Below are 27,105 nucleotides of genomic sequence, written 5' to 3'. Positions count from 1 at the left end.
CAGAAATGGCCAAACCCACACAATTCAGGCTTATTTCCCAGAGTCAAATCTTCATTTTTGATGATAAAAAAATTACCACTGCAGAGAAAGCCAGCCCATGGTCCCCTAGTGGCACAAATCACCTCAGCATAAGACAGACAAGATTATAAACCTCCCTCTGTGGAAGAGGGGAAAAAAAGTACCCAAGTGCATGTTTCAGTTAATCTTTATCTTTCTGTCCATAAGTAAGCCAAGAGTTTACAGTGCAAGTTGATTTCCACAGAACAAGGATCAGACTCCAAACACCAAGAAACAAACAAAAAGGCTTCCAGAGGAACTCACAAAGAAATAAAGAAAAGAGAGGCCGGAAGAGATCATGAGAACCAGCAGATCCATGGGAGGGAAGAGGCAAAGCACGTGGGACACAGGAGGCCCCATCCCAGCTGTGAGGTGCGAGTGCCGTACAGTCAGAGTCTGGCCCCACCAAACCACATTCTTATACATGAGATTTTCCATGTGAAACAGCCCTCACCCTTGTTTACACCTGAACACAGGTGGGGTCAGGATGGGAGTTGTGCTGGGTGGCAAAGTGAGTTGGAGATGGGAGGCAGGTGGGGGAATAACCTCTCTCTATTTCACATATTTCTTGTCCTTCAGAAAACCATTCCAATTTTATTTCACTTTCTACTGGCCTGGGACTCCATTCTCTCTCAGTGCTCAGAGGAGGAAACTACATGACTACAGGCCAGTGGGAGCCAGCAGCACACTGGAGCAGCTCTCTGGGAGAGGATGGTCCTGCTGTTCCCACTTCAGCTGCAAAGCTTAGGCCAGGGTTACAAGTCACAGAGTGTGTGTCACACTGCCCCTGTACTTAATGTGACAGACCTATTTCCATGCAGTGATGCCATTGGGCCTAACCTGTGGCAAACAGCTCATGGCCAGCAATCCTCACAAAAGCCTGAATAAAAGAGCACCAAGGATTATGCTTTGATGGAAAGGCCTCAGTTCATGACAGAACTCCTCACATTTCATTGCCTAAAGACCACGTGGATCTAAGACAGCAGCCCCTCCCAGCAGAACATGAAATTTGACTCAAACCTCAGTGTCTCCACTCACCAATGTGTAACCCCACAATGCTGAACCAAGCCAGCAACAGTAGATCTCCCACCAATTTCTATTCTGGCCCCCCAAAATTTACACATGCTTGGGATCCAATACATTCAAGATCCAGTAAATTGGTCAATAAGCAAAATGCCCTGAAGAATTCAACTTTGCCTCAGCACTCCACTCCCTAATGACATGGAGATGCTTTTCCTCCTACAGCTTCCAAATTCCTCCTACAACTTCCCTGAGTGCCTCCCTCAAACCCTTGCCTTAACAGTAGTGTGCAAAAGACCCTTCTGCTTCTTGCATTGAATCAGCCTGCCAGGCAAAGATGGAAGGATATGGTTCCTTTCAAACCCAGGTGACGGTGTCCTTTCAGCCAGTGGGAGAAGACTTAAAGAGTTTAAGTCAGGTCTCTTCTCCTTGCTCTCACTGAGCCAGTCCCTTCCTCCCTGTGTGCTCACATGGATTAAACAGGGCTTTTAAAAGTAAGACAGGCTTCTTTGCAACAGTCCACCATGAAGGACAGGCTGCTGGGCCTGAAAGCCAAGGAAAAACTTCTGAGCCACATCAACAAAAAACTTCTCAAGCAGCTTTCCAGGAAAGGACTAGAGAGATTCAGAACTGAGCCACAAAGTTCTCCTTCAACATCATCTCCTTTCATTTAGGTGGGAAAGACTTCCCTATATGCAACTGAGACACCAGGGAGACACCTGCAGCCAGAAGGGATGCCCTGGAAACTTTATGGAGCTACATGGAAGTAACTGCAGTTTCCAAAACCTGTCTCCTGCAGGAATAGCAGCTTCTCCCTTTGCACCCAATTTACAGCTAGTCTTTTTCAATTAAATGCTGACTCTGACAAGGGCAAGGACAGGGTCAGATTGGTTTCCAAACCACATCCAGAAGCAAAAGAGTAACAGAGGAGCTAAGAACAGTCTGATTTCTAGTGCAACCACAACAATGGACAATCCCTTAGATATCTTTAACTCAAGGTTCGTGGTGAAGGGTGAGTGAAGAGAAGTGAGCTGGAGGGAGGGATGCCCAAGCAGGTCTCGATTAAAGCTTTAAATGACAGGGAGGTAAATAAAGTGATTGTCCTTTTGGTCTCTCAGCTGGACGTGAAATGCAGGAATAGCTGTGATGAAGCAGCACGCCACAGTCCTTAGATCCAGTGTATTTCTCTCAGTAGAGGTAAGTGTTCTCTTCAGACCCGTTGAATTTCAAACAGCTTAACATCTGTGTCATACCAGATCGGGGGATCCACATTCCTGAGAGAGAAAGACAAGAGCCACTTTACTCCCTGTGGTCAGTTACACAGAATTCAAATCTCACAGCGATGATTACAGGAACTGGCTGCACAGCCCTCAGCTTTCAGCTTTGCATAAAAGGAAATCACTGGTTGAGAGACAAAGCACCTTACAGGGATGACAGTATCTACAACATCCCACAAAGCCAGAGCTTTGCACAAAATCTCTGCACCAGACCCTCTGGGCATCTTTTCTATTCCCTGCTGCTGCCAGCTCCCAAACAAGCAGCACTCCCAGAACAACCCCCTTCATGTCACCCACTCAAAGTTTTGGAGCGGCTGCGACATCCCAGTCTATTCCAAGGGAAAAACATCTTTCTATCCTGTAAATATGAGATAACCCAGGGCTGGCTGAGGGCATGCAATTCTCTCTGTAGGCCTCCCAAAAGTCTGGAAAAGACCAAGCCAGGCTGCACCCAGCTGGTTTACCTCAAATAAATAACTCCCCACATGTACGTGCGGAACCACATGGCAGTGCCCGAGTTTGCCTGGTACTTGCGGATGAGGATGGGGTGAGGCACTGGCAGCAGCCCCACCAAGGTGCCATGCTGCAGGAACTTGAGGATCTCCGACTCATCCGTGAGACCCCTGCCAAGATACAGACCAGGAACATCCTTAGCATGTCCCAAAGACACCTCCACAACTGCTGCAGCATGCAGGACCAGTCCAAACAAACAAATCTGAGCCGTGGCCCAGAACACACCCCCTCTCCTCTGTAAACAGAGTGGAGAAGGGATCAGACAAACAAGATGTTTGGCATGCCAAGTAACAACTCTACTGAGCCCAGGATGCTTTCAATCAAACTTTACAAGATTTCCCTCAGAGGTCCTCCAAATTCAAACTCTGCCAATCTCATATTGCTCCTTAAACACCACACAGCCCTTCCTTTCCAAAAATCTCCTTACTTGTCAATGCAGATCTTCTCCACCTGAGGGACCAGCACCTGTAAGAGCCGCATGATTGTCTGCAGGGGGAGCTTTGACTTCCAAGACATCACCTGTAAGCAGGACAACAGCAGGGAAATCAGTACACTGCATTAGCAGGTTTTTACAGCTGTCTCCACAATCTCTGCAACAAATGAAGTTTACAATAATCACAAAGCTGGTGGGTGAACTGAGTGCACAGGAGCAATATAGTAAATCCTGGAGCATTAGAATTATGAGGCACCCATTAAGACCAGCGGGGCATTGGTTTGAAACAGGTGAATAAAATATTTCTTTGCAGATGTCAGTAAATTAAAGTTCTGGAGCTTTGACCTCAAGTGCCTGTAAGGAAATGCTGCACTGGGAGAGCCTCTGATGGCAGGGAAGGGGCAGAGTGTGTGAGGCATTTCTGCCTCAACTCTTCCTCATTACTTATTTCCTGTGTCCAGATGCCCTTACCCAGTCAGGAGTTGGAGTCCACTGTCCACTGGAGGATGCACTAGAGAGACGCCTTCGATCCCGCCGGGAATGTGATGCCTCCTATCAATAAACATTATTTTTAACAAATAAAAACAATCAAATGCCAACAATATTTAAGAGTAAGAAATACAATCCATTTTCTGCTGATATTCTCCCCAGATTTTCTAGACCACTACTGGGAAAGACAGCTCAGCCTGTCTCTAGAACATGTCAAACCCACTCGACCTTCATTCACCAAACCCATGTGCTCTTACCCAGAGAGTGGCAATATTTGATGAAGCTGGAGGACCCTGTGGAAGGTCACAGCTCCAGTCACTGTTGACACTCTGCTGGAACAATCCACAGTGGCAGAGTTAAAACAGCACTGACAAGAGACTGTTCAGAGGTACGCTTCTTTCTTTTGGCACAGAGATGATATAGCTAAGGGCCACAGATTTTTCAGCCTCTGTCTATTGAGTATCTCTGATTTTTTGTGTCCATTCTGGAATATCTTAAAAAGCATTTTTCCAAGGGTAGCCTCCCAGCAACTCCTATCTAATAACTCCTTCCTCTTGAGGAATGACACACTCAACCTGGCCTTCCATATTCAAGGTGGGAAGGAGGGAAGGAAATAACCCTCTAAAATCACGGTCAATCTCTGCACAAGGTGAAAACAGAGAGGCTTTTTCCTTTATCAATGCTCCCTCACCATTCACTGCTACAGCATAGAGCTGACTTTTCTACAAAACAAATGGGCACAGCACTTCCTTCCAACAGCCACCCTGCAGCTCCACATAAAGGACTCACTCACTCGTCACCTTCTCAACCAGAAACAGAGAGCTTGGGGTAGAGCTGTGCCAGTAATTTTCCAGCTGAGGAGCAGCTTGAGCCAGCTGCTGGACACAGTTGGAAAGACCCATGATTATGTTTCATGGGCTGCTGGAAGAAGATCTCATTTAATGACAACGTAATTAATTGTGTGCTTAAGATGTCTTGCTAGCCACAGGCTTCACCTGGTACCAGGCAAGGCCAGGAAGGGTAAGTAAAATTGGTCCTGGAGTTTTGGGGATTTCTGTACATTTCAATTTATTCAAGGCCACTCTGACGGCAGCACCTCAACCCAGCCTTCATGGGAACACATTGTTCACAGCACCAGCTAGTTAAAGATTCTGGTAGAACTCTCCATCCCAAGGGAGATGAAAAAGAAGCAGCAGTAAGAATCTGAGTTGGAAACATCAGGATCAGGAGGTTTCATGGACATCATCTGGCAATTCTGCACTCACTGCTCTGTCATAGTCTTCATGTTGGAGAAAGCTCATTCAAGTGCCCCAGCTCTTGTGTCATAGCATAAACATGAAACACCCAAGATGATGCAGCAGCCCTTCTGGATCACATTGTGTCCCAGCACCCTGCACGTGTGCACACTGCCTTTAATGTGATGCCCTTCTTCAATGGGCCAACAGACCTCTTCTTCTAACCCCTCATTTTTGTTCACTTCACACTTAGACCTTCCCTGCACACCAGCATCTGGCCTTACCCCAGTCCAGGGCTCCCCATCACTCAGGGCTGCAGGTGGGTTTCCCTCTGGTGACAGCTGGGAAGCCTCAGGCTCCAGTGAACGCATGGTCCCATCCTCTGACACCTGGGACTTCTCCGTGAGCTTGTCAATCCCTGTGTTCAGAAGAGGAAAAGCTCAGAAACACAAGTTAAATAAATAGGTTTAAAACCAGAGGGCTCTTCTCTGCCCCACTATGCACAGATGACCTATGTCTCTGCTGATATTGGAAAAGAGAGAACAACAAGAGAAGCAAGATTTAGCTTTGATTTCACAACCCTGAAGGACTTTTTCTCTATGAAAATGCTCCCTGAGGAGGACGAAGAACACAGGTTCACATGGACAGAGTTAACCTGAGACAACAGGTCAAGATTAGGACAAATGGTCATGTGGACACTAAGTCTGAGAGGACAGAAACTCAAGGCAGTTTGTTTGTGATCAGCTTGGGCCAACTGATCTGAAACTCAGACTGAAAGGCAGTTAAGTTATTCACAAATGTAAACTCTTTATCTCTCCACACCCAGTGAAAGGGTGAGTCCACACCATATCCCACAGAGAAAACAAACCTCTCCTGTCTCAAAAGTAAACTAAAGCTCACCTGGAGTAGCCACCAGACTGGTCTTCAGCGTCCCTGGCTCAGCAGGGGCAGCAGGACGTGACCCTTCCATGGAGACCCCGTCCTGGGAGTTGGTGCGAGAAATGGGTTCAGGGGTTTTCTTCTTGCGCTGCAGCCCCTTCTGAATGGACTGGGAGTCCGTGGGCAAGTTGGCCAGCTGGTGAAAGACATTCCGCTTGCGGATAACAGCATAGACCAAATTGGAGTTCCCTGAGAATCACAGCAACAAAACGAGCAGAGAAGTAAGGCTCAGGAGCTCTGCCAACCCAGCGCAGCTCACTGGGTACACAAAGCCTGACTGCTCCCACCCACAAAAGCAGTGGCACAGGAAAGAAAGAGCAGAACTCAATATCCTCTCATCCGTTACAAAGCAGTACAGAAAACTCAGTGAAATCCTTCCTAGGCTGGAAAGCTGACAATAAATGGTTTGGTGAGGGATATTCAAACAGCTGAGAAGAAAAATGACAGTTTAAACCACATATTAGTATCTATTTTGGAAGAAAAGGTTACTAGTCAAAGTGCAACATTCTTCCATCTTCAAAACAACTCACAAAACAAATCAGGGCATTTAATCTGAGGAGGCTGGAAATAGCAAAGCCAAAAGGTCAGAATTCTTACTGCCTGCAAGATGGCACAGAACAGAATGAAACCATCCTCTAATATAAAACACAAATCACAACCACAAAGGCTGCTTTTGGATTTGGCAATTGCCACATGCAAGATTCCCATCAGGGAAGCAGAATGGCCATTCTTGATTTGCAAATTTAAAGCAAAACACAAAATTTTGACCAGGTTTAGGGACCTTAATTATTTATTAGGTAAAAGACTGTTACGCTATTAATAGGGAAAGCATAAGGCATTTCTTGGAAAGTAGCAAATATCAGAACTTTCTTTGGATGAGGTGATTTGGCCTTCAGCCCTCAGAGATCTGCCAAAGCAGAACTTGAGAGGCACTTGAAAGTTTTTTTGTCCCATCACCTACACTGCTGAGCAACATAAGCAGTTTTACAGTAATATCCAGCCAGTCTCAACTTAGGAGTTACACACTCACTTTTTGTTTCTTTTCCTCTCTGTCCATCTCACCTTCTGCAGGAGGGCTGAGGTTATGCTGATAATTAGCTGCCATCTCATTTTGTTCTAACCTGCCTGGGCCAGGATCCAATGCTGATTATCTACTAACCCAACTTCTCAGTCCAATATAGCTCATTTCTACACTTCTCACATCCTCTCATCTCCTTGGACTTCCTCTGAGCTTCCATCTGACATTCTCTTGGACTAAACTAGTGCAAACCCACTAAATAAAGCAGTCTGTTACCATCAAACTGGTACTGAATGATGTTGTTGAAAACTTCCAGCAAGAAGAAAACAAGATGGTGGTTCTGGACAGCAGAGAATAAGAACCAGGTGGTGGAAAAAGCCTCCAAGAGATGTAGTAACTTGTTAGCAGCCACCATGGAGAGAGACTTCAGGTATGGAGACACTGTGGAAAGCAAAGCAAATGAAAACTAGAGAAAGAACCAAGGTGTATATATTCTCAAAAATACACCACTAAAAATGTTGTCTTTATGACCTTCCCACCCTTGCACTTCTGAGAAAGCCTCATAGCTAAGCCAAACGGTTCCACAGAAACATTTCCAAATACAAAGCAAATGAAACAGAGATATTGCCTAGTAAAATGAGGCATTGCTGCTTTTAGAAGATTTTGTTTAGTCTTACACTAGTAACAGCATCTCTGCTGTGCCTCCTGAAAAGCTTCACAACTGGAGCCACCTGGACACTCACTAAGTCCAAGGGAAGCACCACCACTGTGAGGAGGTGGCACTCCCTGCTGGAAAAGGACAGTACTGCCAACTTCCCTCACCAGGCCTGCTGGCAAATGTCCTGTTGTGCCCCAAGGGAGCTCCATGACTCCCTGTCTCTCCTTCTGCCCCATCTGACCATGCAGGCAGATCTTATCTGCACTGGCCAGTGCCCTCCAGCAGCAGGGGAGCACAGAGAGGGGCACAGGGAGAGGGAAGTGAGAGTACTGTGAGCTGTGGTTTCTCCCCCCACACAGTGCTCACCATTCACAACGATGGTGAGCAGGCAGTCGAAGAGGGGCTGCAGCCGCTGGTGCCCACTGGTGATGATCTTGTGAAAGACCTGTGGAAGGAAAGAGCTCTTGAGCAAGGCAGCACCTTACTGAAAGCACCCTCTCAACCAAAACCAGTGCCACCCCCACACTAATCACCTCCTGACACCATTCCTACCTAGGCAGGGCCCTGCACACTCCACAATTACACAGGTGGGGAAGGCTGTTCTCACTGCAGACTTGTGCTCCAGGAGTACAAGCTTTCATTTACAAGGAATCCTTTGGGAATGTGATTAGGGCTCTATAACACTGCAAACAGAAACTGACTGTGAGCTGTTTAACAATGTTCAGGCAGACTGGGACAAAACTAAACCACCAGGAAGTAAGAGACACCTTCACCTCCAATAGACTTTGACTCTGAACCCTTATGATAGCTGCTTGAAATGCCACAGAACTAATCATTTTACATTTGATTTTAGTGCAGACTTCTAACTCAAATGTTTGTCCTATTTTTAACTATATCCTAAGAATTGGAAAGATTCAAGTGCCTTGTAACCAGTTCAGACATTCGCAATCTTGGCCTTCCCACCTTTAGCTGGCATGTCTATAAAGACGTCCTAAGCATAATTAAAACAAAGAGATGATCTGAGATTAATGGAATGCAAGACCAAAACACATAGCACCAAGAGCAGTTATGGTAGGCAGGTTTCTTCCTATTCCTTTTAATAGGAATCTCCTCTTGGAGATTTATCAGAAGCTGCTGAGAGCTTCTTCTCTGGCAAATGAGAACATGACAGAAGGGAAACACCTGAGGCTTGTATTGCAAAGCACACGGCTGCTCACAGGCAGTGTTGTGGGCAGACTGAAAGGTCAATGAAACTTGCAGCAACCCAAAGCTGTAGAGCTGAGTTTGGTATCACTGTTGTCCCCATTGACAGATGTGCTCCACACACCTCTGTTGCCTGGGACAGAGTCAGATCTCCTGCCTTCCCTACAAGTAGAGTAGAGTAGAGTAGAGTAGAGTAGAGTAGAGGGCATGCACCATGAGGAGTCCTGTCGTTTTGGATCATATCATGCAGGTGGAATTGCACCTCATGCATACGCACCCTACCAGACACATCACCTCAGGTTAACAGTGCACGTCCCATACACTTCCTAGCTATTCAGTGGGCTTCCAGTTTAGGGAGGGTGAGTATACTGAAGGTGGAAAATTATTTTTAGAGCTAGGAGGGTTCAAGAAGTGCTGGAGCTGTACTCACTATGATGAGCAAGTCTGCATGTGTCCCTGTGAAGACAGGGATGTCCATAGGCACTCGTACAGAATACGGCTTGTTCAGTCGCACCCCAAAGTTACGCTCCCCACTGAGGAGCAGGAGGATAAAGACCCCAATGTGCATCAAGCCCACTCGTGCTGCAAGGAGAAAAAACAACAGAAAAAAATGTCACAGTGAGGCCAATGGAATTCTGTGAGGGGCAGTGAGGAGAGAGGAGAAACGTGATGGGACTGATAAAAAACTGCACAGACTAAACCATCCTGATAAGGGACATCCCACACAGCGCTCCCTTCATTGTCAGCACCAGTGTCCTTCCCAAGTACATCTGTGTTGAGTCTTATCAATGTTAAGTCTTGGATGCTTTTCTTCATTATGTTCTTAATGTAAACCTATCATCATTGTAGTGAAGATCTGACTACTTCTCTCCACTACACAATGATGGAGTTATGCCTGATTTACTCCCATAGCAAAGCAGATTGGTAATTTTCCCCTCTTCACTGGATCAGGGACACAATTGTCAACAAGAGGACTCAAACTGTTAACATATACTAAGGAAGGATTTCCCTTCCCTATATCGCAGGATAGATTGTGTCCTGCCCCTTACAAACATTAAAACCCAATTAATGGGACAACTCGACCCCATGTCTGTAGAAGGTCAGGAACACGCATTCAAAATGCTGTCAACTGGTAGGGAGGAAGCATCTCAAAAATATTCTAGTTCAACTGTCAAGCACAAATTGTTCCGAATATTGAAAATAACCAACTTACACTGGTCTGCTCTGGCATCATTGAGAAAATACAAGATTGGGACAAGAATGTCCAGAACATCACTGCTCTTCAGCACAAAGAAGAGGAATTTCTGGAAGAAAAGGGAGGATTTCAGACAATCATAAGCATATACTGTGCACCATCCACAGGACTCAGGACAGGCAGTCTCTAGTTAATCAGTCTCTCAAGAACATTAGAAACGCTGGTGTCTGCACTACCTCATCAACTCCAGTGTTATTTGTAGAGTTATTATAATACCTGTTGCAGAACCTGCTTCCAGCACAGACCTTCAGGAGCTGCAGCCCCTCTCCCAGGCTGTCTCTACAGCCAGACCCCCAACACCTGCATCAGAGGGGCTGATGACCACAGCATCCCAGAGCCACTGCCAACTACCCACCACAGCCCTTCACCAGGGCTTGGTCCAGCCAGAGTCACAACAGCCAAGCTGGGGTGAAGCTCAGCAAGTAGCAGATCTGCACCTTGTTGAAGTCACAGAGTTTCCAGAAGAGGACAAGGAGTTCCTGATGGAATTGAATCTTCTTGGCAGAGTTTGGCAGGTAGGTCTGGACCAGCGGGTTTGATAACAAGCGAGCCACTCCTTTCAGGATGAACTGGAAATCCTGCCAACAGATCAGGAAAGAGACTGTGGTGGGCCCAGGGCTAATGCAATCAGCATGAAATCAGACAGGGAACAGTGCAGGAAGGAACACGTTACCTCCTCCCGGTGTATCCTTGAGAGGTAATTCACAAACAGATTGTCTGGTCCAGGAGGCTGCATTCAAAGAAAAGGAGGGAAATGCTTACTGCCAAGGTATATTCAGGAAGTTAAAGTATAACCACCAAGGTTTCTCACTTCAGCTTTCTGCTCTGAATAATCCAGCTTTAAATGCAAAGAGACAGAGCATTGCATGGAATAGTAAAGTCAGGGGCTTTTCACTTACATGCTCCTGATTTAAGTCAAGTCAAATCTAGTATTTTGGTCATGTATAGGTCTTTAGTGACCACAGGACTGAAGCAGGATTGGAACAGAGAGAGCAGACTGCAAGGGGAGTAGCAGTGCTACTCAACAAGCAGTGCTGGGTCCTACAGCTCAATATTCAATAACAGCTGGTGTGAGAGGACCCCAGTGAGTACAGGAGAACAGCAAATACAAATTCCAGTATCACTCACATCCACATCATCCATGGCTGTGCCAGTGGTTGTGCCATCCACAGTGGGGCTTGAACTGGTGGAGCTGTCATAGTCCAAGGTGACAATCAGCACCTGGGCCGCCTCCTCCACCAGCGGCTCACGGTAGTCAGAGAAAAGCAGGTGATTGTAAGGGATCCCATAACCCACAGGGTCGTAGGCACAGACGACGTTCAGGAGCGAGGTGAAGAGTGGGAGTGCATGTCTGAGGGGAGAAAATGTTCTCAGAAGGCAGCAGCAGGAAACAAAAGGCACTGCCTTGGAGAGAGACAGGCATTTCTCTCCACAGGAGCCTTGGGCCATGAAAAAATACAGTCATTTTCTCTAACCTGTGACAGCAGTCCATGACTGAGCAGCTCAGACCCAAGAGCCAAGACTCCAGCTCCCAGCTGGGCTCCTGGACTACAGCTGAGAGGGGAGGGGAGGTGAAAAAGGCCATGTGGGCTTCCAGAGAAATCGTGCAAAATGTGAAAACGGGAAAGGACCTCAAAGCTCTCTAGCCTCTGGAAAGACAAAACTATTTCTTCAGCCTCCAGCCAGGTTTGTACTCCCCTACGGTGAGTGTCACCTGAAGAACTGGACATCCCAGAGGTACAATTTCACTAGAGGGCGGCATTCATCTGCCACCAACACCACACCCCCTTCCCAAGGGAACAGCAGGGAACGGGACCTGCCATTTCCCACAGGGCAGGGATCAGTCCTGCAGCAAACTCCAGTGGGCAGCGTGCTCAGACTCTCCTTTTGCTACTGAGAAACACGTCTCACTAAGCAGAAATACTAATGGGGTGCACATGAGACAGGGACAAAGTAAAATAATAGCCCCAGAATGTTGGAGGTAACAAGTCCTATGGTTACCCATTACCAAAACACTCCATGGAACGGATTTGAAAATATTTCTCCCCCTGGCACCCAGGGCCCCACCCTTTACCCTCACCTGTTCTCTGCAGAGCAGAAAAACTGTACCCAGGGGTTGGTGTTGCTGCTGTCTGAGGAGGGAGGCAGGTACATGGCCTCAGAGAAACAGGTCAGCAGCAGCTTCAGCAGCTCCGTCCTGGAAGGAGAAGTAAAGGCCTGGAGCCATTCAGGAGCAATGACTGGGCGCAGGAGGCACAATCACCACAATAACACATAAGGAAGGCTCAGTCCTCTCTATAAAGTCCTTCTGAGAGAGAGCTAAGCCCATTTCATTTCCTAAGCCATACTGCTGTCACTGGCACAAAGCTAAACAGAATTGCTGCCTTACAAAAAAGAAATCCAGTACAGAGCTCCTTGGCATTTCCAGAACAGCAGTGTTTACCCAGTTCCTGTAGCAGACAGTCTGACTCCCACCTTATATTACAAAAAGCTTCTCAAAAGGTCAGCTGGCTTTTTTTCCGTGTTGTCAGTCCTGTTACCTCGGAAAGGAGCAAGCAGAAAGCTCCTTGGGAATCATGGATACTCAAGGAGGCAAAGAGAGCTCATCTCCCCCAGATCTCCCTTTCCTGAACCCAGTTTCTTTCCATTTGGCCTTAGCAGAAGCTCTTACCTATTCAAGTCATGGATGTAGTTGGGCTGTGGAGAATGTGCAAAGCCCACTCCTGCCTCCCAGATGTACTCACAGCTGTCAATGGAGTGGATATCTTCTGCTGTGTCCTGTGGGAGAAATAAGAGGTTGAATCACAGAAGGCAGGAGCCAGAATTGGCAGCAATGGTGGTACATCCAAGGCAGTTTAGCCCCTCTCCAGAAAAAAACAGCAGAGAAACAACCAGACAATTGAACTGTATAAAAGCACCCCCACAGACCTGAAAAAGCAGGTGCTGATGTCTTCAAAGAACTCAGCCTTTGCAAGCAAGGGATAAAACACAGAGATAAAAGTACTGTGCATGATGGAGGAAGCCCACATTTCCACCCATAATTTTAGGGCTGACTTCAGTGGGAATATGGGTCAGTCCTGTGTCTCCTATGTCCATTGTCTCACAGTTCTTCCTCTTTACTCAGCGGTACTTCAGCCAACATCCACCATGACCTGTATCTCTGGGGCCATATGCTGCTCTGCCATGAACAGAAGTTTGTGGTACCCCTCTCTCTGCTTTTAAGCTGCAGTCAGACCAAGCCCTGAGAGGAAATGTCAGCTCAACAAAGACTACAGAGGCTGCAGGCAGCAGAAGGGCAGCCAGCAGCAAGGAACATAAATCATTCACAACGTCAGTGTCTAATTCCACTTGCCCAGAATCCTGAAAAACCAGTCTGGCTGCTACCAAGGGAAAAATCACAGGTGCAAGTGGTGGGAGGAAACTCTCCCAGGAAAATCCATTGTCACCCTGACTTGTGCAATCCATCCCAGGTGACAACACTGGACAGGAAGTCCATCTGTTTCAGCACCACTTAGTCATAGCACATGGACAGCTCTGATCCAGCCTTGCCCCTTCAGCCCCAGGTGAGAGATTTCTACTCTCTACTACTCAGAAACCCCAAGCAATCAATTTAGTACTCAGATTTGTCACAGAATTTTGCAGCCATCAAATACACCATGGTTTAGCATGCTCATTTTTAGTTGGTATCAGATCTATCCCAAAAAGGAGAACTGTTTTTTTTTTTTTTGTTTATAGACTGAACCTACAAAAAAACATTGAGAATCACTTGCAGGGAGAAAGGAGGGAGATGCAACACAATCTGTTCTCTGTTCTTAGCACACCTGGTAGAAGATCCCTGCTTCAGGAAACTCCTCTGAGGTACAGACAGTCACCACAAGGATGAGAACATATTTAAATGTCTTTGCTGACACTGTACAAAGAGGGAGAAGAGGTAGAAAGACACAACAGAGGCCAGCTATTCATTCAGATCTCAGCACATGTGAGCAGGCAAACAGCTGCTTCCTGCCCCAGAATGGACCAAACTGCCAGAGAGAGGAACAGGTGCTAAAGGTCTCTGCTCTGCTGGCAACAACAGAAGAGCAATTGTTTGCCAGCATAACCACCTTTTCCTGAGGGGTAAGCTGTAGTGTGGTGGTAGTTGCCAGCCACTCCATTTGAGACTCATCCCCAGAACATCTGTTTTAGAAGGCACAAACACCATACTATGAACCCAAAATGATGATCAATATTACTCACTGTACGGTCAAGCTCAGCAAATCTGCATTTTCCTGCCTGCAGGCTTGCAGGAAGCTGCTAGAGCTTCCCAGGGTCCCCCCACCATGCAGCTAATCTGCCTCTATGCAGATAAACTCATGATTCAACTTCCAACTCACCACCGTGCTCCTCCGGTGGCTCTGCACAGTGAAGTCAGGACAAAAGAGCAGATCTGTGACAGCGAGGAGCAAGGACTCGGCCAGTGGCCGGGCATTTTCATCATCTTCATCTCCCTGAAGTGGCAAACAGGACAGCATTGTCAGTTCAGGGTGAGCAAAGAGCACACAGTAACACCAGTATGTCACAGCACAAGAAGATACACTCCCCAAAAACACAGAGGGAGGCAAGACATTACACAGGAACAGGAGGGAACAAAAGAACAAAGGAACAAAAACCCAGACAGTACAGGAAAGAAATTTCCCCCCAGATGGTGCTGACTGAACAGGAACAAGCTCTTTAATGGCAGCAAACTGAGCAGACAAAGGCTTGGAGGTGTCAGAGAAAAAGAAGAGTAGCACCGGGTACACCTTGCCAGGTGGCTTGGCTTATTGAAGACAAAAGGAAAGAGAAGCATTGACAGAGAAGATGGTTTTACATTCATGAAGGAGAATGTCTCCATGCAACATATGGATGTTGCATGGAGATAGCAATAGAGAGAAGCCAACCAGCAGCAATAAGGTATAAAACCCCTCTAAGTTCTTTCTGCATGGACTGCCCAAAACCAGAGGTGACAGTACAGGGTGAGGCTGTGTGCATCAGGCAAGGGGCTGACCCAGCCTGCCATGGCAGAGTCAGCAGAACAGCAGAGAGGATTGTGCCATCTCCAGCATTCAAAGAAATCTCTCCAAGCACGCATGGCTACTCCTCTGCAGCTGTTGCCACGGGAAACCTTGCCAGATCTTGCCTGTCAAAGAGCATCCTGCCTGGGAGGCCTTCCCATCACACACCGGTGCTGGAGGGAAAGGCAGAGAGCAGGAATGGCAGGAGTTTATCTACCTCAGCCAGGCCTCTGTCAGCCTGAGCACAACAGACAGCTCTTCAATCACAGCAGGCAGCTATGCAGATAATGGTCTGTGTGGCTCTGAATCCGTCTTGGTGACAGCAGAGAGGATACCACAAACAGAGCCCAGATGTAAGAACAGGCAGAGAGAAGATGGATGGAGCCAGCAAAGATGCTTAGACTTGTGCTCACAGTCAGAGGTGAAATGACAACCATTAGGGTCCAAGGGGATTTCTTTACCAAGAGTGATCTTTACTAAGAGTATCTCGACGGCCAGAAAAAATGTCCCTGCAGGCTGCAGGTACCACCATGTCCAAAATGGTGACACACAACAAACCAGTAGATCTGAACACAATACAGACTACCATAGAGGTGGGAAGAGCCATGGCTCCAGGAAGCTCTGCCATCCATCACTCCATCATGAAGCAGGTGAAGCATAATCACAGAGATATTTACTAAGCGTCCAGGCATACCGTCGTCATCAGTTTCCAGACAGAAATCAGCCACCAGACAGCAAAGCTGTTGCCCCAGATTAGATGTGATCCCAGCTTCCCCAACATCTCAAGGATGTATTTGTTATCCCAGCCTTACAGGTTAAATGCATGTGGTTAAATGACTGAGCACACCAAACCACAACAGCTCCACCCACACTCAGGAGAGTTCCCAACACAGCATACATGGACTGGGCTGCATCACTTTGGGGTGACTCCACTACTCTGAGACTGAGAAACTCTTTTCTAGCGGCTGAACAAAGTGGAAAAACAGGAATAACAGCAGCCTGGCTGGATCAGAGCACCAGGCACCCCTACATGTTCCTTCCCAAAACAAGTTCCTCCATTGTTAAGCCTCACCAGCACTCCCTGGCCCCTACAGGGATGAAAGGACTGACAACCACCACCCTCCCAATCGCACAAATCACAAAGCACGACTAGCAAAGACTTCCCTTTTCACCACCTAGAACTTCCTTTTATGTGCCCTCAGGAAAACCAGATTAGGGGTGACAGGCAGAGACAGCAAAAGGTGCCATTTTATACTGTACCAACCACTGCCAACCCTTCATAACTGTCCCCAAAGACACTGCACTGCACTTAGACTCATGAGAACCACATACTTCAGTACAGTAACACTGACCTGCATATCAGAAACTCATAGGAGAGGGCTCTCTATGCACAGAGCAGCTGCTGAGGGAGCAAGCAGGCAAATATATACTCCTGGTATAACTCAGCTGTGCTCTCAGTGCTGCTATTCCTCCTGTTTGCAGAAGATCCTAAAGCACTTTCACCCTGTTCCTCTGAGAGATGCAAAAGAGCACTATTGTGCTTGCTCTCCAGACAAAGAAATGTGGGGAGGCTGAGATACTCCCCAGGGTTATGCACTTCACTGACAGAGCCAGAAACAGAACCACTCTTTAACCACTCTTGCTCAGCTGTGGGCTTCATCTCCCAGGTTAGGCCTCTGGCTAAAACTGTATCACTCAGCTCATAAGCAGGGTATTGAGTCATGATGCCAAGAGCTTCTCTGGCACTGTTCATCTCAAATGTGACATTGTAAAATCAGCACAAACAACACCCTGTTGCATTTTGATTTGAAACTTATATCAACTGTAATTAATGGAACAAGGACATTTCAGTCTAAGAAAATCATATAGCCTTCACTACAGCTCTCATATTCACTAAGAGTCATACCTCCAGTTGTACTGGAGAAGCCTTTCTTCACATATCAGTGCTCTCCCACAGCTACACACACAAGTGAAATATCCAGAAGATGCAATGAGAACCAAAGAAAGGGAAAGAATTTAGAAAGTGTCACCTAATTTCTGACCGCATAGAAATAATCGGAATAAAGCTGCCCCCAAATACGCATAGTGTCTCCTCACTGCAGCCTCCCCATCAGCCTCCAGAAAGAAGAATGAGTGACAAGAGACAGACCCCTCCTCGGCCAGCCCCAGGGACAGTCGACCAGAAGAAACCTCTCCAGTCTGGGTCCTCAAAGATGTAAGGCAGGATACGGGTGAGGAGTCGACAGCAGTTCAAGACAATTTGTCTTTCCTTCTCCGTGTGGCAGCCACTCTCTGCTCCCTGCACCAGCTTCTCCACAGCCTGAAGGAAACAAAACCAAGGAAGGCAGCATTAGCCTGGACACAAGTTAGCAAGAGCTAGGCAGGTCTGTCCTGCTAGTGATAGCCTCACACAGACTTATAAGCATCTTGGGAGTCCATTTGCTCTCAGTTTAATGGCACAGTTGCTGTTTGAAACTCTGTAAAAAACAGGGTTAATGATTTTAAACAGACCTTCTTGAATTTCTGCTGTTCCACTGCAAGAGAACTCAAATGCCAGGGCTAATCCATGCAGCACATGTGTGGTGCCACGTGAGACAGACAGCCAAAGCACCAGAAGGCTCCTTCCAGCACTGCTCCATGACACCATGCACTGAAAAGGGCAGATGAGATTAATCAGCTGCAGCAAGTACACGAGATGCAGGCAGGAAGGACCAAGGCAGCAGCAGTGTGCTGCATCAAGGGAGGTGCTGGCAGAAACACACAGTCTGACAGTTCTGTCTGTGTGATTACAGCAGGGACCTCTCCTGCCTGACTCAGGAGGTGGCAGCTAAGCTGCTGCCTGTGTTATGTGTAGCGATACAGCCTCCAGCAGCATCTGTCAAGGTCCTGCTGCAGAAGAGGGTGGCAGCCCAGGTTTCTCCACTGCCCCTGTGAACAGGACTGCTGCTCTGGAAAGAGCTTCTGGGCTGAGACTCTGCAGCCCATCCAGTGGCTGCTGCAACTGCCAGTGGAGGGTCACTGGGCTTTTCAGAATAGATGTGGGTCTCACCAGGCAGCAACTACAGCCACAGGAGGCAGTGCAGAGGTTTTACCCACAGACAGAAAAAAGAAGTCTCTTCCCTCCACGGCTGCCCCCACTTGCTCTTACTCCCTGATCCCAAGGGGAAACAGAGGAGAAATGAAAGCCAAAACATTTAACAAGGATTCACCTTGCTGCTTTTTAATTCATGAGGTCATGTGTCCCTGCTTATTTTTATGGCAGACTGCCTGGGTCACTGACTCTGCCAGCCTGCGTCACTGCATTAATGGGTATTTAAGTGCTGTTTGTCCCAGCCTGTCACATACTAACTGAGCTGAACGATTTCTTCAGACACACTTATGACTGTACAGCCTGAATCTCCAACCATGACTGTAAATGACATTTCTTCACAAACACACAGTATTGCTAAGCCCAGTGGCACATTGCATATGACACAAGTCAGGGCTCTCAGACTGCAAAAGTAGTGCTAGAGTGGGCTCCTATGACACTGATATCCCAAGATCTACAGCTCATGCATAAACAGTCCTGCAGTGACAAGGCTCCCAACACACATGTTTCCAGTCGGCAGAAGAGACCATATTTTAGTTTTGGTTTTGTAAGAAAGAAAACACGTGTGTCAAAGGGGTTACAAGTCTTCTAAGCCCTTCTCAACTCCCAAATAGCTCATTGCCAGAGGCCAATAACAGGGAAAAAACGTTGCAGTTTTCCTCATGTTCATATTTTTTCTCAAGTATCCTCTACATGCATCTGTCTACAATTCACAGTCAGCACCTTCACTATGATTCAGTAAGTCTCATTCACATATTGTAGAGGAGGAAAGAAAAACAGGGTGGCAGCAACTATTTAAAACTGGAAAAGTGCCATTCCAAATGTTTTCAACTACAAATTCAAGGCTACTCTTGGCATGGCTCAAATCAGGAGCATTGTTTTCACCTGCACTTTCCCAGGCAGAGTAAGTCTCAGGCTGTTGCTCACCAGCCTGAGAATTTGCCAAACCTGACAGGGTAGGAAATGCTGTTCAATGTCTCTGTGCTCCATACAAGGATGTGATAACACCAGAAGCAGCATCAGGAATGTTCTGTTATCACAGCAGAATGAAGAAAAGTCTTAAGATCTTCCTCGAACTTTATTCAGGCGTTTGCGCAGTGACAGTCTGCAGAGCCCTCTGGGATCTCTCAGCTTGAAGCCAGACTGGTGCATGGTGAGGCACAATTAGGTGCAGACAAGGAACAGGATGTTTCAGCCTCACCACAAATATGCAGCCTTGCTACAAAATCCCCTGAGCAAGAAGCAGTTTGTAGATATAGAGCAGGTAAGACCCATGAGGACAGAGTGAAACACAGGAAGGGGAGAAGAGGAAAAAGGCTCCAAACTGATCAACACCAGCTATGGTCTGTCCTAACCTATGAGAGGAATGTTGAGGAACCCTCAGGAGGAGACAGCGACAAGCAAGCACATTATGTGGTACAAGGTACCTGTTATCCCTTGGAAACCACAGTGCTGTTGATCCAAGGACACCCCTGCTAGCACAGCTCCAAGGAATAAAACAGCACCAAACTTACCTTGTAACACAAAGTTGCCAAATTTGAAGGCGATTCTTCTCTCACTGCTCGGATCTCTGCAGCTGGTACGAGAGCAAAGACATCCTGCACTGAAGTGGCTGTGTCTGCCCAGAACTGGTCCCAAAAGGCATTATCCGTGGCCTCCACAGGCTGTGGAGAGACAAATGTGGTTATAGATGTGGAACTACCATTCAATACAATCCAATCATCAGCAATTATGCCTGGCTTGGGGATGGGATGAGGCAAGAAGAGGTTCAATAAAACATACTAGCACTGGTTTTTACATGTCAGCCTCGGTTCCCAGGGCTTTGGATGATTTATCTCCCAAACTGAACATTCCTTCAGACATGCAGAAGGCTTCATGTTTGTCTGCAACTGCTGCCAGTAATCGAAGATTTTCACCACTGCATGTGGGCCAGGCTGTCCTTGTGCAGTCTGCCACCTTCAGAGCAAGTCAAGGAAGCCCTGAGTATGCCTTGGAATTACTTCTGTTGTAACCAAAATCTTAAGGAAGTAATCAGGGACATCTCATTAGGGCACGAACAGACCCATGGAACTGACAGACCCACCTCAAAGCACTTAAAGATAAAATGCAATTGATCTTTCTGAATCAAATATTTATAGAGAACTGGACTCAGTGCAGCCAGTCGCTGCCAAGGCTTTGTTCTTAAAAAGCACTAAGTGTGCCATTCAAAGAGGAGATGAAAGAAGGAGACCAAAGAAAATCAATTTCCAACTTGTGGTCTCAGAAGCTCAGCCCCCAGCCCGGCCCTGGGAACACACCTCTTTCCACTACATTTTCTGCTAATACTTGCCAAGAGATAGGCACTGTCCAAACACTCCTGCAAGTGCTCATCCCACCCAGGGGTCCAGCTACAGGGATACATGCCTGTTTATGACAAGCAGTGTGAAAGAGATGGACCCATGATTGCACTCAGAAGAGGAAAATGTGAGCTTTCCCATGAGTTTCACCAGCCATGGTGTGGGCATGCTTGGCAGGTCAGAAGAGCTGCTCAATTGAGCACCACCAGCCCTTGGCTTAGGGTGAGGAGGATCCTCCTGCCTGCGACCAGCACAGCTCCAAAGCAAACAGTAGCACTCGCTAAGGGCAATAATCAGCACCATTGGGTGGGTCTTGCATGTCAGATATGAAAGGGGCAAAAATATGACTGTGTGTTTAATTTAAACAACTCCTGCCCACTCCCAGATTCGCAGTAGAAGGGAGGAAATTTGTCCAGCTCTATGCTGTGTCTAAATGCAGCTCAGATGCCACTTTGGGGAGAACGGGTCATTCACAACTCTGACACAGAGAAGTGCTGCATTGCCCTGTTTGCTGGCAGCTCCTGAACTAACAGCCCCAGCCCACTGGCATGTGATGTGTCACCACCACCACAGGCCAAAAAGTGAGAGGGGCCAGCTACCTCAGACTGGTACAGCAGGTTATTGCCCTGCAGCTCTTTGCCTTAATGCTTCAGTGTTACTGGTCCTAGTCCTTCCAGTCATGCAATGAACCAGCCCAAACGACCCCCCAGTCTTTAAAAACAAAACCAGAAGAAAACTCCTGTGTGTTCAGACATCTTATTAAACTCAGCCCTAGTGCTGAAAACCTAATTTTTTTCACCTGGATACCAAAGCAAGATACCACCAAACCTCTTCCCGAGTGAAGAGCAACTTTTCCCAACTGGTTCAAGATCACAGGTCCTCAGAGGGGATCTGTAGGAGCAATCCAATGCAATTCACAGCCTTTCAGCTGAGCATGTGAAAGAGCTGAGCTCTTTGTAACCTAGGCATGAAAAGCTTAAATGGAATGGATATTTTGCACATCTCGTCTCTAATTGTACTCCTCAAAAAGAGCCAAGTATTTGGAAATCTGATCTATTTACTGCATGAAATACCCCACAAATCCTACATCCCATTTCAAACCACACAGCACAACCTCGTGTAGAACTGCCACATGTACATCCTGGCTGCCTGCCACAGCCACTCCCACTGACTATAGCAAGCAGCAATTGCTGCTAATTGGGCATCATGCATAAATAATGCCTTCCCTCTCATCTAGAGGGGGGGCAGGAAACCATTTCCCTCCAGCAGATACTGATCCCTTTACCTCCCACTAGCCTGAGGCCTCCTCAGAGGTTGAACACTGTTTTACAGATGGCAGCCCAACACGGACTGAGGAACTCTGACTGTAGTCCCTTGGAGCAAGGAAGCACAGGGGTGATTCCCTGAGCTGCAACATTGGGTGTACAGCAGTGCTCATGTCTCCGCTGCCATCCTGGCAACCAGATTATCCTAAAACACCAGTACCTTGTCTTTTTAATAGCTGCAGCAAGTCAGGTCTTCATCAACAGATGGTATCCCATGTACAATCCTGGGACACGGATTCAGTACTGTCACTCACATCCTCACTGCCCCCCTGTTTTAATTACCAGCCTGGTATCACAAAGCTACTCAATCCACATAATATTCATCTCCTTGATAGAACATTACTGGCTGTTTTTAAGCTGATTGTTTTCTGCATGCAGCATCTCTGGGGATCTGAATATCCATTTCCTCAGCTGAGCTCACCCAACAGACTGCATCCAGCCTCACAGAGGAGAGAAATACAGAGACCTAGATCAGCCTTGTTCACCAGCCAGAGATATCTTCATTTGGAAATGTCAAGATTTAGGTACAAGTGTTGTCACAGCACATGCTGCAGTCACAAATCCCAGAGCACTCCTAGCTTTTACAGGGCTTCAGCCAGAGGAGCTGAATCCTCAGCACAGGTAAGAAAGAGACTAAGGTTCCTCCAGCACAGTGCAGACAACCAGCTATGCACCAGCAGAGCAATGAGGGTAAGAATTGAGAGATCAGTAGTTTGACTCTACTCTGGAAACACAACTGGCACATCCAGAGAGCAAAGGATCTTCCTGACCCACACACATCTCAAGGCAGAGGCTGCTGAAGGTACAGAACTGACTGGCAGAGGGAGACTGATGCTCAAGCCAAGCTCCACACCACAAGGGCGAGGTAACTGTAGAGCAGAGTGTTCCTGAGGATACAGTGGGCAGATCCAAGGTGATGTGACAGAGCGGGCAAGGAGGGAGACTTCTGCCTTCAATTAAGACCTCCCACCTGCACGCTGGCTAAACAAAGGTAAAACCAGTCATTCTGGACACCTCCATTCTTTGCTTTCTACTAGTTGTAAATGTTGCATTTCAGGTTCTTTGAAGCACACCACACACATGCTGCAGAAGTTAGGAAAGGAAGACGCTCAGTTTGCAAGCCTCATGCCAGTTACTGAGCAGACAATCACAGCCTGAGCAGGCAATCCTCAGACAAACAGGATACCTCACAGGAAACAGGAAAACAGAGAGGGCCTGACCATGTCCTAAAAACAGGAAAAGCTCCCAAGGCACAGTCTCGCCTATTTGTTACTGTTCTCAGCCTGACACCAGCACCACCTTCCCTTTCTCTTTTGGACATAGCTCCTCACAAATTCCAGCAGTGTGCGTGTGTGTGCTTGTACCTCCTCCCAAGAACTCTCTGTGCTTATGACTTAAATCAAATGTCCATTCCTAACAATTCCTCCAACAGGCCCTCACTGGAGGACTGTCCAAAAACTAATTCTAAGATTGCTGCAGATCATCAGCAGAGAACCAAGGGACAAGCATCCACTAGCCTTGCTCAGTGTATTCTCTTTTTGCTTCTTGCCAACGTGCCAGCTAAGCATCCCACCAGCCACGGCAGCAGTCCTTTGGAGCAGGGTCTCTCCTTTATCTGGGGCTCAACAGCAGAGCAAATCCCTTCTCCCTGCCCCGGGTTTCCAGCCAGTACTGCACAAGCTCAGATGATCTGTTACAGCAGTTGCTCCTTTCCACCCCGAACGTGGCAGAACTGTGGTGTGGAATCACCATTCACCAGCACCTGATTGAGCTTTAGATCAGGTAACCCTGCAGGGCCAGGGATTAGTTTGAGGCAATTTACACATCTTTGAGCCACCTGTTTGTGCAAAAGGAAAGCCTGTGGACAGATTTATTGTAGATATGAATAACTAGTAAGATTTTATCCCTCTAGCCAAGGACAGCATGTCTACATGTGGCTTCAGAACAATGATATTTTTTTTCTATAGGATCTTTGCAGTCAGCAGTGCAGAATCAATGAGACTTCAAGTCTACCACCAGTTCTCTGCTCTCACAGCAGAGACAGTATTGCAAAGCAAACTGGAAAATGGGATTTGTAGAAGTCTGGCAGGGAAAGACCAGGACAAAAGTCAGCTGTGCCAAGTGTTAGTTACAGCTTTGCTTTTAAGACAACTTTTGATCAGCCTGAGACTCTTGGACAGCTTAGTCAAGTTTGAACACTGAAAGAAATGGTCTGCCAGGGACCAACCTCTCTCCAAGCACAAGATGTGCTTTTATCAGACTCAAGCTAACAGCCCATTGTACTCCTGGATTTCAACACCACGGAAAAGGAAAGGACTGGGGTTTGTCCCTCATGTTTGATTCTTCCTGTCTTTAAATGCAGAGGCATAGCTGCCATTAAAATCTAACAAGCCAGTACAGGGGATCAAAATTTCTTATCTTCTGGTTGGTTGCTGGCAGGAACCCCAACTGATTGGGAAAATAAAAGGTGGTTCCCCAGCAGTTAAAGCTCCCAGACCTGCAATTGACCAGCCCTGCTGAACTGTCATATCCACAATCCATGTTCCCCTGATCTGTTAAATAGGCAGCACTTTTATGGGCAGTTTGGGAGGGCTCACACATTCTCTATCATGAAGCACATCTGTTTTATTGTCAAAGGAACAGGCCCTACCAGTATAATGTGTGCAGAGTAATATAATATATACATATAACATAAAAAGCCTAAAGACCATTTCTCCATGTGTGACTATAAATATTCATCTGTAGCTTAAGTTAATTTATTCCTTCTGGTAATACTGCTGTTTTCAATCACTGAAATAATTCTGAAGTGATTTTTCTTTTTTAATACTCTTACACCTTTAGAGTTTCTCTTTGGCAGTTAAAAAATCAATTAAGTCGATTCCATTTGCATCCAGACTTGGTTCCACTTTCAAGTTCTGGGCTCAACATGTGCTGTAAGCATCCAAGTCTTATGTTCCTTACAGATTTTTTTTTTTTTAAATGCTTACACGGGAACACTCATTTTTTAATTAAGAAAAGCGTGAAGATTATAAAAACTTATTTTTAAGAAAAAAATTAACTTCTGTGCCAACTCTAAACCTTCACCAACAAGTGAACAGTGACTTTGGCTCAACCACTTCTTCCCAAGAGAGCCTTAGGAAGACCTCACAATGCATTCTGAGCTCAGAGTTTCAATTACAAACGATTTGGCGAAGATCTCTTTGTCCAGCTCCCTAATGTCAGAGGAGAAGGCTGCAAAACAGGACACAGGCTGCTGAGGAAGCAAAGCATGTTGTGAACCAATAGCTTGGAAGGATTTGGCTGTGTCCATTACTGCAGTCTGGTTTTGGATCCAGGATCTCATGGACCAGGAGGGTTCTGCTGCTGGTAAGAGATCAGAAGGCTCCAGGAGAGCCCAGTCATGCATTCTGTACAAGCAAACACTGGTGCCCTTCTACAGAATGTAAATATGGGAGCGCCAACACCCCACCCTTTTCCACATGCAGTCAGTCTCACCTAGATCACAGAAACCTGAAATAAATCCAGCCAAGAATGAAGCTTTTACTCCCTCCTTTTTATTCTGGGCCCCAGTGAACCTTCTTCCCTTACACAGGTCAATAAACCAGGGGAGGGGAGTGCTCTTGCCTGGGCTGCTGATCCATGGAATTGCCTCACAGGATTTTCTTTGTGAACAGCAGACTGGGCAGAGCCCTGTAGGCCTGATTTACCACCCCCCAATCTCACTTTATAAGCACATTTCCCCACAAAGGAAGGACAGCCCAAAGCTGGGGATACTCTGAACTATTTGGAATGCAGAATAAACTTTGGAAGAACCCCTTAAAACATTAATTTCCCCACTTCTCTCTTTACCTACATTCACAACTAGTGGTTTTTAAGAATATACTCACAAAAGCCATTCTTTAGCAATGCAGATAAACGTGATACTGCTTCAGAAAGTAAAAACATGTTTCTTTCCAGTCTCTTTCACAGCCTTATCCATCTATAATTCAATTCCCAGTAGCAGCCTCTGTCTCTGGAGTTTTCACAGATTTTCTCCTACCACCCTTTACTCCTTTGCATCCATACCCTTTTCATGTGAATTCATTCCCCATCATTAACTATCTTTCTGCCATGACCCCCACATTTTCTTAACAGCTGTTATTGCCTTACTTCTAAAGGTAGATCATAACAGCTGTTCTCCATTGTAGCTCAGAAGAACACAAGATGTGACTTCTCAATAGAGCAAAATCCCTCTGCTCCTTAGACAGAAAGACAGGCTGCTAATTTTCTGCCAGTGTGCTGCTGCTACTGGGCACTCCACTTAAAACAAAAATTCAGCAAGCTCCCAGGACAGGCACAACATATGTTAGACCTCTAGACAGCAACCCACCCTTCGCACAGCCCTCACTTTCATTTAACTCTTTCTCCACCTCAGTCTGCAGAAATAAAGCATTAATTCACAAGTCAGAGATGGAAACCTCTGCTGCCAACAGCACAGCTCCCGACAGCCCTTTCCATCAGCTATTACCTAAAAGCAAGGCAAGGCTGTCCACCCATTACACGCGGGGGTGGGAGAAAGGATACAGAAAAAGGAGCAGTGGCAAACCGTGTGATGTAAACCCGCAAGCGGAATGCATTAGGAGCTGTGGACATCCCTTATGACAGCAGCGTCTGCTCTGTTAGCACAAGACGCTGTTCAGAAGGCACAAGATGTCACCAGAGGCGGTGACAGGACCCGGCCACGTCTGGTAGCTGCCTCGGGGACCGGCCGATGCCTCTCCACAGACCGGTGACACGGTGATGGGCGCAGCCTGCCCTGTGCCCCACCGGCCCCGGCCTTCGGGCACGGCCTCGCTGGGAGAGCCTGGCCGGGGCCAGCCGTGACTGCAGCCCCGGCCCCAGACGCAGGGCCCCCTCGGGGACCGCGCACAGGAGCGCCGGGGGCGTCTCGGGCAGGGCCGGGTGTGAGGGGCTCCTCAGGGCGGCGGTTCCCGAGATGGCGCGGCCCCCCGAGCCCCCCGAGCGAGATGGCGGCCCTCACCTGGGTCTTGGTGGTGAGCTGGATCACCGCCTTCCTGAAGTTGAGCTTGGAGTCAGCGCTGCCCATGGTTCGGCCCGGCTGCAGGCAGGGCCGGGCAGGGCTGTCCCCTCACGCCGCCGCTCCTCGGGCCGCCGCTGACGCCATTCCCGTCCCCGCTCCGGCGGCTCCCGCTGCCTCCCTCCCTCCTCCTGTCAAACCGGGGCTCG

At 47.4% G+C, this 27,105-nt stretch overlaps 1 protein-coding gene across 1 annotated transcript; it reads right to left on the bottom strand.

Annotated features, from left to right (window-relative positions):
• Positions 1 to 189: 189 nt before the first annotated feature.
• Positions 190 to 27,105, bottom strand: HID1 (HID1 domain containing). Its single transcript, XM_059864180.1, has 19 exons — positions 26,900 to 27,105; positions 19,733 to 19,882; positions 17,280 to 17,450; positions 14,471 to 14,584; positions 12,769 to 12,875; positions 12,178 to 12,294; positions 11,226 to 11,448; positions 10,771 to 10,827; positions 10,535 to 10,675; positions 10,056 to 10,146; positions 9,273 to 9,424; positions 8,006 to 8,084; positions 7,258 to 7,422; positions 5,925 to 6,152; positions 5,309 to 5,442; positions 3,772 to 3,852; positions 3,295 to 3,386; positions 2,819 to 2,977; positions 190 to 2,351 (listed from the first exon to the last, which is right to left on the bottom strand). The coding sequence occupies exons 1-19, from the start codon at positions 26,963 to 26,965 to the stop codon at positions 2,288 to 2,290; spliced, it is 2,391 nt and encodes a 796-aa protein (XP_059720163.1). The 5' UTR covers positions 26,966 to 27,105; the 3' UTR covers positions 190 to 2,287.

The sequence above is a fragment of the Haemorhous mexicanus genome, chromosome 20 (genome assembly GCF_027477595.1).
Source record: "Haemorhous mexicanus isolate bHaeMex1 chromosome 20, bHaeMex1.pri, whole genome shotgun sequence".
In the NCBI taxonomy this organism is placed as follows: domain Eukaryota; kingdom Metazoa; phylum Chordata; class Aves; order Passeriformes; family Fringillidae; genus Haemorhous; species Haemorhous mexicanus.
The sequence above is the reverse complement of the archived record's forward strand: the minus strand, read 5'-3'. Positions and strand labels throughout refer to the sequence as shown.

What these genes read in the sequence shown, in the direction of transcription:
- HID1 (XM_059864180.1), bottom strand. Translation starts at nt 26,965, where the DNA reads ATGGGCAGCGCTGACTCCAAGCTCAACTTCAGGAAGGCGGTGATCCAG. An exon ending in CAGTCTGGTGGCTACTCCAG is followed by an intron (nt 5,443 to 5,924) that starts GTGAGCTTTAGT and finishes TTCTGAACACAG; the next exon opens with GGATTGACAAGCTCACGGAG. An exon ending in TGGGGAGTTATTTATTTGAG is followed by an intron (nt 2,352 to 2,818) that starts GTAAACCAGCTG and finishes TTTCTCTCTCAG; the next exon opens with GAATGTGGATCCCCCGATCT.